We start from the raw sequence: 14,953 nt of genomic DNA on the forward strand, positions 1-14,953 counted from the left end.
TTAGCCTTCTTGGCAGCAACCGCCTTTTTGGGTTTAGCTGCAGATGCTGTCGCTGATTTTGCTTTTGGTACTTTTGGCTTGGGAGCAGCGGCCTTTGCTTTAGTTGGTTTAGCTTTGACTGCTGTAGTTTTCTTAGCACTTTTTACCTTTGGCTTTTCTACCTTCTTTTTATCGGCAGTCTTTTTTGTAGTGGCAGCAGCTTTCTTCACTTTCTTCTCACCAGCAGGGTTCTTCAATTTTTTGTCACCAGCTGCAGCGGCTTTTGGTTTAGCAGCAGATTTTTTCTTCTCGGCGGACTTTGCTTTTGGTTCCTTGCTTGCTAATGCAGACAATTTGAAAGAACCAGCAGCACCCTTTCCTTTTGTTTGCACTAATTTACCACTAATCACAGCACTTTTCAAGTATTTTTTGATAAATGGAGCAAGTTTTTGAACGTCCACCTTGTAAGTAGCTGCGATGTATTTTTTGATAGCCAACAACGAAGAGCCACCACGTTCCTTCAATGTCTTGATGGCGGCATCAACCATTTGCTGAGTAGGAGGATGAGTTGGAGTTGATTTTGGTTTCTTTGAACCACTGGCAGCAGCCTTCTTGGGTTTTTTTTCTGCAACAACGGCAGGAGATGCAGCGACAGTATCGGACATTTTGATTTTTTTATTAAAATATAACTTTCAATATAATAAAACACTTTTAAGAATTCACTTTTTTTTTGGTAATCTTCAAGCGAAATATCAACTCATAGACTTGAATTGATGAGAATCAACGAGAACGAAGGTATACAAAATTTTCATTTATTTGAACGCTTTTACACTGTTGCATCCTTAGGTTAGTCTGAAAAAGTTAAGATTTTTCATATTTTTAGCTAGAATTTTACAAAAAAACTAATAAACTATATTCATACAATATAATAGTTTATTATTTAAATATTTTTTCCAAAAAATAACTTCCAGTTATGGCACAAACTACATTTGAAGTCAATGATTGATGTTTTTTTTTCAATACTTACGTTTAAGAACGCTTATAATTTAACAACAAAATATATTTTCTTATCAAAATTAACTTTTTTATATTGTTAATAGTTCAACTAACTAAATTGTTGCAAAATTTGAGCAAAAAACAATAACATTTCTTTTAAAATCAATTAAAACTATTTGAGTAATGAAACGCGTCTTTCACTTTCTCTAGGCGGTGGCATTTTGTTACAAAATTAGTTTTTCATTTATACAATGACAAAACAAACAAAATATATCATTAAAAATTACTTAATAAATAAATAATCACATAAATATCAATTTTACATCAAAATAACAATATTTTTTGTTATTTTTGTACTTGTAAATGCAACCATTCGATCGCACCGTATAGGTAGTGTATGAAACATACAAAATTCACCCTGCATACACTCGCTCCAAGAATAATAAAAATTATAATAAAAACATATTAAAAAACATCAAAAATATTAAATATTTATGTGTCAAATAATGACATTTTGTGTTTTATGTACATATACAACGTATAAAATACATAATTTTTGTTTAGTCAAACATTCCATTCCAGGTACAGCTGTATGCATGAAAAAAAAACTCTGCAAGAATCATAACATTTTGTCGATGTAATCAATGGACCTAACAAACAAATTTTATAGCGTAAAAATAATATAATTAAGCAAAAAAATAATTAAATTTCATGTTTCAGGCATATATGCATCAATTCCAACGCATATAATTTGTTTATTTAAACATTCCATCTAAGGTTTTCTTCAAGAAAAAAAAAGCAAACCTACTATGCAGCTTCTTTTGCAAGAATTATGAAATTCAACAGATAGGAACGTGTATCCAATGGAATAAATAAACTTAAATAATGTTCCTACAAGCTACCTACATACATATTTCTTAAATTCTAAGAAAAATGTAAAAAAAAAAGCATATCTGCTAAATATTTCGCCTAAAAAGTATTTATCCCCTGCTAGAGGCGCAGATTGAAGAAAAAATAAAACAATAAACCTAGCTATATTTATTCCAACTAATTTTCAATATGCAATTATTGAATGAAATTGGTTTGTATCTCTTTGAAATTATTTGTGGTCCTGAAAAGGACCGTTTTTTAATATAGCGTGTTAAAATCTTAAGCACGTTCACCACGGATGCGTCTGGCCAATTGGATGTCCTTTGGCATAATGGTTACACGCTTGGCATGAATAGCGCACAAGTTGGTATCTTCAAAAAGACCAACTAAGTAGGCTTCACTTGCTTCTTGAAGCGCCATAACAGCTGAGCTCTGGAAACGCAAATCAGTTTTGAAATCTTGTGCGATTTCACGAACTAAACGTTGGAAAGGCAATTTGCGGATCAACAATTCAGTACTCTTCTGATAACGACGGATTTCACGAAGAGCCACAGTTCCGGGACGATAACGATGTGGTTTCTTTACACCTCCGGTGGCTGGAGCACTTTTACGAGCTGCTTTAGTAGCCAGTTGCTTCCTGGGAGCCTTTCCACCAGTCGATTTACGAGCAGTTTGCTTTGTACGAGCCATTTTTCACAATTTTTTTTTTTATTCACACTTGAACTAGACACAATCACTAAATAACTCTGAAAAATTTTAAAAATCTTCTTTATCAATACGAGCCTAAATTTGTCTCCGTTCAGTTGTTTTTTTCATTCTCAAAAGAATTTCCAATTGGAGAGGCAAGAAAAAATAGCATAAATAATGTGGCAGTTGTAGCGCAAAACACAGTTCAACAGTGACTTTTGTGCGGTGAATATCAAATTATCTTAAAGAAAAATGACTGGTCGTGGTAAAGGAGGAAAAGGTTTGGGCAAAGGTGGCGCTAAACGTCATCGTAAAGTGTTGCGTGATAATATCCAAGGTATTACCAAACCAGCAATTCGTCGATTGGCTCGTCGTGGTGGTGTAAAACGTATTTCTGGTCTGATTTACGAAGAAACTCGTGGTGTTCTAAAAGTGTTCCTGGAAAATGTTATCCGTGATGCTGTTACTTACACTGAACACGCCAAGCGTAAGACCGTCACCGCCATGGATGTAGTTTACGCTTTGAAGAGACAAGGGCGTACTCTTTATGGTTTCGGAGGTTAGTTTCCTCTCGTTTAAAAACAAACAATCGGTCCTTTTCAGGACCACAATAAAATCTTAAATTGATATACACTTAAATTTTACTATTTTAAAATTCATACGTATTGATCGTCTGAAATAAAAAAAAAATTGATTGAAACGAACAAGAAAATAAAAAAAAATTGTTTCAAATATTTGAATCTACATATACAAATATGTATATGTATGTAGAAATCTGAAAAAAAATATATGAAGACAGAAAATAAAATGAAGAAAAAGAAAATGGCTACCTGTGGTAAATAAAATTATTTTTTTTACCTAGCTTTGACGCGCCTGAAATAATTTCAAATCATAAAGTAATTGATAAATTCTTAGAAAAGAAAAATAATTAAAATATTATTGCTTTTCAAACGAACAAATCGATTATTGCAAGTCAAACAAATCCAAATCCATTTTAGTACCTTTTTATGAATCGTTTACCTAGGCATATTTTTGTAAGTATCTTAAATACATACAAATGAGCATTTTTTTTTAATTTTTATTCAAACTAAGCTATTTTGTATGTGTTTGAGCATTTTTTTCTATTAAAAACAAACAAACAACAACAACAACAACATTTTAAATTAATAAAGGTTCGTAATGAAAAAAACTGATTTATCTCTCGTAGAAATGGTTTGTCGTCCTGAAAAGGACGGTTTTTTTGTGTTTCTTGTTTTTGCAGCACAATACCAAATTTAGGCACTCTTTTCGGTTTTCTTTGGCAACAAAACAGCTTGGATATTGGGAAGAACACCACCTTGAGCAATTGTTACACCAGAAAGCAATTTGTTCAATTCTTCGTCATTACGGATGGCCAATTGCAAATGACGGGGGATGATTCTTGTTTTCTTGTTGTCACGAGCAGCATTTCCCGCCAATTCCAAAACTTCAGCCGCCAAATATTCCATAACAGCTGCCAAATAAACTGGGGCACCAGCTCCGACGCGCTCAGCATAGTTACCCTTGCGGAGCAAACGATGGATACGACCAACAGGGAATTGAAGCCCAGCACGGTTTGAGCGGGACTTTGCCTTTCCCTTCACTTTTCCACCTTTACCACGACCAGACATTTTAAAACTTTTTATTTAGATTAAACAATTTAAGAGAAAAAGACTTGTTCACTTCAGCACTGCACACTGTATTCTGACCGAATCACAAATGCTCACTTTTATTTATACTCATTTTGCAGCTGCTCACACATCGAAAAAGCGGTGTGTAAAATTGACAACTGCTCGTACAAACAGGGAACATTAACTGGGGGAAATGTACGGTGAGCTCACAGTTCTCGTTCAATCGTCATAGTGTTCAGTTACTACAACAGTGAAGTGAAGTGAAATTAAAAATGCCGCCCAAGACTAGTGGTAAAGCAGCAAAGAAGGCCGGAAAGGCACAAAAAAATATCACCAAGACCGATAAGAAGAAGAAGCGCAAGAGGAAGGAAAGCTACGCAATCTACATTTACAAAGTACTCAAGCAAGTACATCCCGACACTGGTATTTCATCGAAAGCCATGAGCATCATGAACAGTTTTGTAAATGATATCTTCGAAAGGATTGCCGCTGAAGCTTCGCGTTTAGCTCACTACAATAAACGCTCAACAATCACAAGTCGGGAGATCCAAACTGCCGTGCGATTGTTGTTGCCTGGTGAACTTGCCAAGCACGCTGTTAGTGAAGGAACTAAGGCAGTTACCAAATACACAAGCTCGAAGTAATTTATTTACTGAATTTCTTCAATAAATGGCCCTTTTCAGGGCCGCAAAAATATCAAAAAGAGATACCAACCAAATTCACAAAAAAAATCTATGAATTCAATTAGGGAATTTATATTGAAAAAATAAAATTAAATCATTCTATTCTCGCATTGATTTTGTTTGAGAAAATTATGTAGCGTCGATATGTTTTTTTTTTTTTTGAGAAAACTAAGTAGGTATCGTCGACATGTTTTTTTTTTTTATTTCTTTTGAGAAAGCTATGCAGCGTCGTCGGTCGTCGCCATGTTTTTTTTCTCGAGAAAACTATCTACTATCGACATTTTTTTTAAGAATATTGTAGCATCGACATAATTAAACTGAAATAAATTTGTAATAAAATTGAAAATCATCACATTCTTCGCATTTAAATTCTAAAATTGTTTGCAGTTTGAATAAAAATCATAGACTGCATACAAAAAAAAACCTAAACTAAAACTGTTCTGTTTGGATTTGAAGGAAAAACCTACTTCTTTTCTTTGTTTTTTTTTTTCAATTTGTAGCAATTGAAGTTTAAATCTCTTTGAAAAAAAATTTGTAGTCCTGAAAAGGACTGTGGTTTTGTATATTAATTTCAAATTTATATTGAAATTACTTCTTAGCCTTCTTGGCAGCAACCGCCTTTTTGGGTTTAGCTGCAGATGCTGTCGCTGATTTTGCTTTTGGTACTTTTGGCTTGGGAGCAGCGGCCTTTGCTTTAGTTGGTTTAGCTTTGACTGCTGTAGTTTTCTTAGCACTTTTTACCTTTGGCTTTTCTACCTTCTTTTTATCGGCAGTCTTTTTTGTAGTGGCAGCAGCTTTCTTCACTTTCTTCTCACCAGCAGGGTTCTTCAATTTTTTGTCACCAGCTGCAGCGGCTTTTGGTTTAGCAGCAGATTTTTTCTTCTCGGCGGACTTTGCTTTTGGTTCCTTGCTTGCTAATGCAGACAATTTGAAAGAACCAGCAGCACCCTTTCCTTTTGTTTGCACTAATTTACCACTAATCACAGCACTTTTCAAGTATTTTTTGATAAATGGAGCAAGTTTTTGAACGTCCACCTTGTAAGTAGCTGCGATGTATTTTTTGATAGCCAACAACGAAGAGCCACCACGTTCCTTCAATGTCTTGATGGCGGCATCAACCATTTGCTGAGTAGGAGGATGAGTTGGAGTTGATTTTGGTTTCTTTGAACCACTGGCAGCAGCCTTCTTGGGTTTTTTTTCTGCAACAACGGCAGGAGATGCAGCGACAGTATCGGACATTTTGATTTTTTTATTAAAATATAACTTTCAATATAATAAAACACTTTTAAGAATTCACTTTTTTTTTGGTAATCTTCAAGCGAAATATCAACTCATAGACTTGAATTGATGAGAATCAACGAGAACGAAGGTATACAAAATTTTCATTTATTTGAACGCTTTTACACTGTTGCATCCTTAGGTTAGTCTGAAAAAGTTAAGATTTTTCATATTTTTAGCTAGAATTTTACAAAAAAACTAATAAACTATATTCATACAATATAATAGTTTATTATTTAAATATTTTTTCCAAAAAATAACTTCCAGTTATGGCACAAACTACATTTGAAGTCAATGATTGATGTTTTTTTTTCAATACTTACGTTTAAGAACGCTTATAATTTAACAACAAAATATATTTTCTTATCAAAATTAACTTTTTTATATTGTTAATAGTTCAACTAACTAAATTGTTGCAAAATTTGAGCAAAAAACAATAACATTTCTTTTAAAATCAATTAAAACTATTTGAGTAATGAAACGCGTCTTTCACTTTCTCTAGGCGGTGGCATTTTGTTACAAAATTAGTTTTTCATTTATACAATGACAAAACAAACAAAATATATCATTAAAAATTACTTAATAAATAAATAATCACATAAATATCAATTTTACATCAAAATAACAATATTTTTTGTTATTTTTGTACTTGTAAATGCAACCATTCGATCGCACCGTATAGGTAGTGTATGAAACATACAAAATTCACCCTGCATACACTCGCTCCAAGAATAATAAAAATTATAATAAAAACATATTAAAAAACATCAAAAATATTAAATATTTATGTGTCAAATAATGACATTTTGTGTTTTATGTACATATACAACGTATAAAATACATAATTTTTGTTTAGTCAAACATTCCATTCCAGGTACAGCTGTATGCATGAAAAAAAAACTCTGCAAGAATCATAACATTTTGTCGATGTAATCAATGGACCTAACAAACAAATTTTATAGCGTAAAAATAATATAATTAAGCAAAAAAATAATTAAATTTCATGTTTCAGGCATATATGCATCAATTCCAACGCATATAATTTGTTTATTTAAACATTCCATCTAAGGTTTTCTTCAAGAAAAAAAAAGCAAACCTACTATGCAGCTTCTTTTGCAAGAATTATGAAATTCAACAGATAGGAACGTGTATCCAATGGAATAAATAAACTTAAATAATGTTCCTACAAGCTACCTACATACATATTTCTTAAATTCTAAGAAAAATGTAAAAAAAAAAGCATATCTGCTAAATATTTCGCCTAAAAAGTATTTATCCCCTGCTAGAGGCGCAGATTGAAGAAAAAATAAAACAATAAACCTAGCTATATTTATTCCAACTAATTTTCAATATGCAATTATTGAATGAAATTGGTTTGTATCTCTTTGAAATTATTTGTGGTCCTGAAAAGGACCGTTTTTTAATATAGCGTGTTAAAATCTTAAGCACGTTCACCACGGATGCGTCTGGCCAATTGGATGTCCTTTGGCATAATGGTTACACGCTTGGCATGAATAGCGCACAAGTTGGTATCTTCAAAAAGACCAACTAAGTAGGCTTCACTTGCTTCTTGAAGCGCCATAACAGCTGAGCTCTGGAAACGCAAATCAGTTTTGAAATCTTGTGCGATTTCACGAACTAAACGTTGGAAAGGCAATTTGCGGATCAACAATTCAGTACTCTTCTGATAACGACGGATTTCACGAAGAGCCACAGTTCCGGGACGATAACGATGTGGTTTCTTTACACCTCCGGTGGCTGGAGCACTTTTACGAGCTGCTTTAGTAGCCAGTTGCTTCCTGGGAGCCTTTCCACCAGTCGATTTACGAGCAGTTTGCTTTGTACGAGCCATTTTTCACAATTTTTTTTTTTATTCACACTTGAACTAGACACAATCACTAAATAACTCTGAAAAATTTTAAAAATCTTCTTTATCAATACGAGCCTAAATTTGTCTCCGTTCAGTTGTTTTTTTCATTCTCAAAAGAATTTCCAATTGGAGAGGCAAGAAAAAATAGCATAAATAATGTGGCAGTTGTAGCGCAAAACACAGTTCAACAGTGACTTTTGTGCGGTGAATATCAAATTATCTTAAAGAAAAATGACTGGTCGTGGTAAAGGAGGAAAAGGTTTGGGCAAAGGTGGCGCTAAACGTCATCGTAAAGTGTTGCGTGATAATATCCAAGGTATTACCAAACCAGCAATTCGTCGATTGGCTCGTCGTGGTGGTGTAAAACGTATTTCTGGTCTGATTTACGAAGAAACTCGTGGTGTTCTAAAAGTGTTCCTGGAAAATGTTATCCGTGATGCTGTTACTTACACTGAACACGCCAAGCGTAAGACCGTCACCGCCATGGATGTAGTTTACGCTTTGAAGAGACAAGGGCGTACTCTTTATGGTTTCGGAGGTTAATTTCCTCTCGTTTAAAAACAAACAATCGGTCCTTTTCAGGACCACAATAAAATCTTAAATTGATATACACTTAAATTTTACTATTTTAAAATTCATACGTATTGATCGTCTGAAATAAAAAAAAAATTGATTGAAACGAACAAGAAAATAAAAAAAAATTGTTTCAAATATTTGAATCTACATATACAAATATGTATATGTATGTAGAAATCTGAAAAAAAATATATGAAGACAGAAAATAAAATGAAGAAAAAGAAAATGGCTACCTGTGGTAAATAAAATTATTTTTTTTACCTAGCTTTGACGCGCCTGAAATAATTTCAAATCATAAAGTAATTGATAAATTCTTAGAAAAGAAAAATAATTAAAATATTATTGCTTTTCAAACGAACAAATCGATTATTGCAAGTCAAACAAATCCAAATCCATTTTAGTACCTTTTTATGAATCGTTTACCTAGGCATATTTTTGTAAGTATCTTAAATACATACAAATGAGCATTTTTTTTTAATTTTTATTCAAACTAAGCTATTTTGTATGTGTTTGAGCATTTTTTTCTATTAAAAACAAACAAACAACAACAACAACAACATTTTAAATTAATAAAGGTTCGTAATGAAAAAAACTGATTTATCTCTCGTAGAAATGGTTTGTCGTCCTGAAAAGGACGGTTTTTTTGTGTTTCTTGTTCTTGCAGCACAATACCAAATTTAGGCACTCTTTTCGGTTTTCTTTGGCAACAAAACAGCTTGGATATTGGGAAGAACACCACCTTGAGCAATTGTTACACCAGAAAGCAATTTGTTCAATTCTTCGTCATTACGGATGGCCAATTGCAAATGACGGGGGATGATTCTTGTTTTCTTGTTGTCACGAGCAGCATTTCCCGCCAATTCCAAAACTTCAGCCGCCAAATATTCCATAACAGCTGCCAAATAAACTGGGGCACCAGCTCCGACGCGCTCAGCATAGTTACCCTTGCGGAGCAAACGATGGATACGACCAACAGGGAATTGAAGCCCAGCACGGTTTGAGCGGGACTTTGCCTTTCCCTTCACTTTTCCACCTTTACCACGACCAGACATTTTAAAACTTTTTATTTAGATTAAACAATTTAAGAGAAAAAGACTTGTTCACTTCAGCACTGCACACTGTATTCTGACCGAATCACAAATGCTCACTTTTATTTATACTCATTTTGCAGCTGCTCACACATCGAAAAAGCGGTGTGTAAAATTGACAACTGCTCGTACAAACAGGGAACATTAACTGGGGGAAATGTACGGTGAGCTCACAGTTCTCGTTCAATCGTCATAGTGTTCAGTTACTACAACAGTGAAGTGAAGTGAAATTAAAAATGCCGCCCAAGACTAGTGGTAAAGCAGCAAAGAAGGCCGGAAAGGCACAAAAAAATATCACCAAGACCGATAAGAAGAAGAAGCGCAAGAGGAAGGAAAGCTACGCAATCTACATTTACAAAGTACTCAAGCAAGTACATCCCGACACTGGTATTTCATCGAAAGCCATGAGCATCATGAACAGTTTTGTAAATGATATCTTCGAAAGGATTGCCGCTGAAGCTTCGCGTTTAGCTCACTACAATAAACGCTCAACAATCACAAGTCGGGAGATCCAAACTGCCGTGCGATTGTTGTTGCCTGGTGAACTTGCCAAGCACGCTGTTAGTGAAGGAACTAAGGCAGTTACCAAATACACAAGCTCGAAGTAATTTATTTACTGAATTTCTTCAATAAATGGCCCTTTTCAGGGCCGCAAAAATATCAAAAAGAGATACCAACCAAATTCACAAAAAAAATCTATGAATTCAATTAGGGAATTTATATTGAAAAAATAAAATTAAATCATTCTATTCTCGCATTGATTTTGTTTGAGAAAATTATGTAGCGTCGATATGTTTTTTTTTTTTTTGAGAAAACTAAGTAGGTATCGTCGACATGTTTTTTTTTTTTATTTCTTTTGAGAAAGCTATGCAGCGTCGTCGGTCGTCGCCAGGTCAGTGTTCAACATTCAGTGCGCACACACCGTTAGCGGAAGTTTACAAAAAAATCCACCCCTAATAAAAAAATATAAAATTTAACTCAGGTATACCTGCGGGCTACCTGTGTTAATCCAGTCGTTACCCTGAGTAATTCTCGGAACAAAGGTTTTTTTTTAAAATAATTGTTCCAAGTTAATCCAGTGTAATTAAATCATTAAGTGAAGTTAAGCCGGATATGGGAGAACCATTTAATCTGGAGGTAGCATTTGCTTCCCTTGAAGCTTTGCTGACCCAGATGGTCAACAACCTGGGTCATGAATATGCACCCAGAATAGCTGATACCTTCAGCAAATTTGTCATCATCAAGGCAAAAGACAACGAAGATGACATCGCCAACATGGAGGTTGAAGACTCGACGAGTGAGTCATCCAGTGACGACGACGACCCAGTACGCTCGGAAGGGAGCATTACTGATGAGGAGGAAATCGTCGAAACACCTCCACCCATCCTGACATCAAGCTCGGAGGACGAGTTTCCCTTGCCTGGTCAGAAGAGACCTCGCAAAGGAAAAAAAAACAAGGACAACACACCCAAACGCCCCCAACCTGAAGGAAAGATCGAGAAGCCAAAAGAAATAGAAAAAGAAGAAGTAGCAGCACCATCATCAGCAGCCGACATCCCGCCAATAACACCAACACCATCAGCCGCCATCCCAGTGAAAGCAACAACATCTTCAGCCGCCAACCAAGCAGTAGCAGCCCCCCAGCCTCAGAAGACAACCACAGCTGCCGCCACCGTCAACCCAGGTAAAGGTCCTGGAATGCCCCCGATATTTTGTTTCTCGGGCAATGTCGCCGAAATAAGGAGACATTGTAATGCCAACAAAATATCGGTGACATTTAAAAACCGAAACACGAAGACAACGATTATCAGTACCCAGGACAGGACATCATTTGAAGCCGTGAAGAACCATCTACGGACAATGAAGATCCAGTTTAACACGTTCACGCCAAGGGAAGATAGGAAGAACCTCCTGTTACTCAAGAACATCCACTTTACGTGTGAGCCATTAGACGTAGAAGAAGAGCTCCGGATCGAAGGGATCCCAGTGGTCAAAGTGACGCACTTCAAGTCAAGAAGGACCAAGGCCAAGGAGTACAACAACTTTGTTGTGGAGGTCTCAAAGACATGTGACTTAAACGAGATCTGTGCCAAGACGCTAATAATGAACCAGAGGGTCTACTGGGAGCGGCTCAAGTCCAATGAAATTGTCCAGTGCCGAAACTGTCAGCGTTTCGGACATGTAGCCACCAACTGTGGCCGCCAATACGTGTGCGTAAAGTGCAAAGAAGCCCACGAGCCCGGACAATGCAAAAGGAAGGAAAACACTGGACTCGATGTTTGGTGTGCCAACTGCCAGAAGGAAGGACATCCAGCCAGTTTCAAGGGCTGCCCCACTCTTAAGGCCCGCCTCACTGAGAGGAACAAGATCGCTGCTGAGAAGAAGGCGCAGAAGGAGATCGTCGCCAAATCAGCCTGCGTACTTACCCGTCCAGCGGTCAGCTATGCAGCAAGAGCGAAGCTTAATCTACCACCCGGACCAACAGCAGCTAAGCAGAATCTACCACCCGCAGCGAAGCCAAGGACTCCAGCCAAAACCATCCCTGCGAAGAAAGCGCCAGTGAAACCATCTTCAGGATCCATGAACCTCAACAATGAAGTCCAGCGGCTCCTTGGATCCAACCTCATCGCCCTCATGGATAAAGCCCGAAATGCCGTACCACCCAACTACAACCAACTGAGTGACAACGAGAAGTCCGCGGTCTTGGCCGCCTTTGTCTTCACAGTATGTCACTAAAGAAGCTCCGCATCCTGACGTATAACGTTAACTCGTTATACAGCCTAGAGAAGAGGACGTCATTTAACTTGTTTATGAAGAGCAACACCCCCGATTTAGCCCTCATCAGTGAGACGAAGGTCACCAAAAGGAACAACATCAACATCAAAGGATATAAGACGTACCGCCAGGACAAAAACGAGGACCGCGTTGGAACGGCTATCTTCATAAAGGACAAACTCTCCCCCAATTCAGCAGAAGTCATCATCCCCGGACTGCGGACCAGCGAAGCCACCGCCATCAAGATGACCATTGGAGGGGGTGAGACCCTTACAATCATCAGCGTTTACTTCAAGTGCGCCTCCTTGACAGCAAATATCCAAAGTGACCTGCACATACTCAACGGTTTCCTGAAGAGAAGCACTTACGGCATCATTGGCGGCGATTTCAACGCCAGACATACCCTATGGTCGGATGAACTAGTCAACCGAGAAGGCAGAGCCATCGTGGACTGGATGGAGCAGAACTGCGGCGAGCATTCCCTGGTGGTTATATCCCAGCCGAAACCAACCTTCCCAAGAACACCATCGACGTTGGACTTCTTCCTGGCTTCCTCAAACCTTGTGCACATACTTCCGGAATTCCGGAATTATATGTGTACTTTGGTCCCGAGTGATTCAGACCATGAAGCTGTTCAACTATCTATTAATCTAAGCCAACCTATTCTTTTTATTTCAGAACCTCCTGAGAACTTCATCAACTTCAGAAAACTGGATATTGAGAGACTACACAAGGACATCGAGGACAATATTACCCTTCCACCGTCAAACAGGAACCTGCTGGATATGGAAATCGACGCAGCGATAGACAACCTCCAACACGCCGTTTCTGAAGCCCTGGAAAAGCAAAAGAAGCCGAAGACATCAAAGGACAGGTACCAGCATCTTCCGGAATACATCCAGAACCTGTATGCACACAGGCAGCGGCTAAGGAAAAGGCTCCAGCGGATCCACCAAAGCGAGCTGAATACTACCAACTCCAGCTACCAGACAGTTTGGAATGAGCTGCAACAAACGAACATCATGTTCCGGAACTCCATCCAGCACCACAACAACATCCAGTTCCAGAAGAGGTTGCAAGACATCAAACCAGGACCGGACGCATTCAAGAACATCAACAGCATCATCGGAAAACACCCACAGATGCCAGAAACCGTCATCAGCAACAATGTAGAAGCAACCTCAACCCAGGACAAGGTTGAAGCGTTCGCTAACTACTTCGAGGGAAACTTCAAGCCGCACCCACCAACTGACCCACCGTTCCTACAAGAAGTCGAGGCATCAATTCAGCAGACCCTACAGCCAAATCCAGCCATAATCAGCTTCGATGACACCAACCCAGCCAGTGATCCCACCAATTGCCCACACCTATGCAGTCTAGAGGAGGTTGCAGAGATCATCGGCAAAGCCAAGCCAAAAAAATCAGCTGGACCAGATGGAGTCTCCAACTATATCATCAAAAGGTTTCCAGAAGCTGTTATGATTTTCCTCACAATCATCCTCAACAACTGCATCAACAACTGCTACTTCCCCCGGACGTGGAAAACAGCGAAGATCGTGGCAATCCCGAAGAAAGGTGCATCCAACCTGGTACCCAACTACAGGCCAATTTCACTGCTCAACAACATCAGCAAATTACTGGAAGAAGTAATCCTCCGGAGACTGAAGAAATTCTGCAGTGACAATTCCATCATCCCTGACATGCAGTTCGGCTTTCGAGAAAAGCACTCAACGCTGCATCCGCTGCTGAAGTTTCAACACGACCTCACCACCTCCCTCAACAGTCATCGTGCCACCGTCGGATGCTTTCTGGATGTCGAGAAAGCATTTGATAGCGTTTGGATAGAAGGCCTAATACATAAACTACACGTATTACAGGTACCTTCGCCACTAATAAAAATTCTTTTTTCCTTTCTTTCTTTCAGGAAATTTTTCGTTCAAATTGACAACTTGAAATCCAACATGAAGGACATCGCTGCCGGAGTCGCCCAAGGCTCAAAACTTGGCCCCTTCCTCTACAGCCTGATGACTTCCGACCAACCGGTACCAATTGGATGTGAGAACCTGCTCTATGCTGACGACTCGCTTACTTACACATCATCAATGTCATCGCTCATGGCTGTCCGGAAAGTTGAAGCCCACATCAGCAGACTCTTCAACTTTTACAAGAAATGGGGCATCCGCATCAACACTTCGAAATCGGAACTTGTCTGCTTCAGGAGACCTACCACTAATGGAGGAAGCCGCTCAGCAGGCGTATGCCGAAATCTAGTCCTGAAACTCCCTGACGGATCCACCATAACTGCCAAACAGAACGTGAAGTACCTGGGAATCCAATTCAACGAGCTGTTAAGGTTCAACCCACACTCAAGGAACGTATTGAGGAAAGCCAACTGGGCCTTCCACCGCGTATACCCATTGATGAAGAAGAGAGCAGGACTAAGTCAGCCAACGAAGTTACTGATCTACAAGCAGCTCATAAGACCAGTCATCAGCTACTCCT

At 38.1% G+C, this 14,953-nt stretch overlaps 6 protein-coding genes and 1 pseudogene across 6 annotated transcripts; 4 read left to right on the top strand and 3 right to left on the bottom strand.

Annotated features, from left to right (window-relative positions):
- The first annotated feature begins 2,784 nt into the window (after positions 1 to 2,784).
- Positions 2,785 to 3,058, top strand: LOC129905442 (histone H4-like; annotated as a pseudogene).
- Positions 3,059 to 3,789: 731 nt separating this feature from the next.
- On the bottom strand, positions 3,790 to 4,184 carry LOC129905455 (histone H2A). Its single transcript, XM_055980923.1, has one exon. It carries the CDS (start codon positions 4,179 to 4,181, stop codon positions 3,807 to 3,809), a length of 375 nt encoding a protein of 124 aa, XP_055836898.1. The 5' UTR covers positions 4,182 to 4,184; the 3' UTR covers positions 3,790 to 3,806.
- Positions 4,185 to 4,453: 269 nt separating this feature from the next.
- On the top strand, positions 4,454 to 4,825 carry LOC129905432 (histone H2B). The gene has a single exon (XM_055980904.1). It carries the CDS (start codon positions 4,454 to 4,456, stop codon positions 4,823 to 4,825), a length of 372 nt encoding a protein of 123 aa, XP_055836879.1.
- A 627-nt stretch (positions 4,826 to 5,452) lies between these two features.
- On the bottom strand, positions 5,453 to 6,085 carry LOC129910081 (histone H1-like). Its single transcript, XM_055987342.1, has one exon. It carries the CDS (start codon positions 5,984 to 5,986, stop codon positions 5,453 to 5,455), a length of 534 nt encoding a protein of 177 aa, XP_055843317.1. The 5' UTR covers positions 5,987 to 6,085.
- A 2,158-nt stretch (positions 6,086 to 8,243) lies between these two features.
- LOC129905437 (histone H4) lies at positions 8,244 to 8,555 on the top strand. Its single transcript, XM_055980909.1, has one exon. It carries the CDS (start codon positions 8,244 to 8,246, stop codon positions 8,553 to 8,555), a length of 312 nt encoding a protein of 103 aa, XP_055836884.1.
- Positions 8,556 to 9,265: 710 nt separating this feature from the next.
- LOC129905428 (histone H2A) lies at positions 9,266 to 9,640 on the bottom strand. The gene has a single exon (XM_055980900.1). It carries the CDS (start codon positions 9,638 to 9,640, stop codon positions 9,266 to 9,268), a length of 375 nt encoding a protein of 124 aa, XP_055836875.1.
- A 272-nt stretch (positions 9,641 to 9,912) lies between these two features.
- LOC129905433 (histone H2B) lies at positions 9,913 to 10,284 on the top strand. The gene has a single exon (XM_055980905.1). It carries the CDS (start codon positions 9,913 to 9,915, stop codon positions 10,282 to 10,284), a length of 372 nt encoding a protein of 123 aa, XP_055836880.1.
- The last annotated feature ends 4,669 nt before the right edge of the window (positions 10,285 to 14,953 follow it).

Source organism: Episyrphus balteatus, chromosome 1, assembly GCF_945859705.1.
Source record: "Episyrphus balteatus chromosome 1, idEpiBalt1.1, whole genome shotgun sequence".
In the NCBI taxonomy this organism is placed as follows: Eukaryota; Metazoa; Arthropoda; class Insecta; order Diptera; family Syrphidae; genus Episyrphus; species Episyrphus balteatus.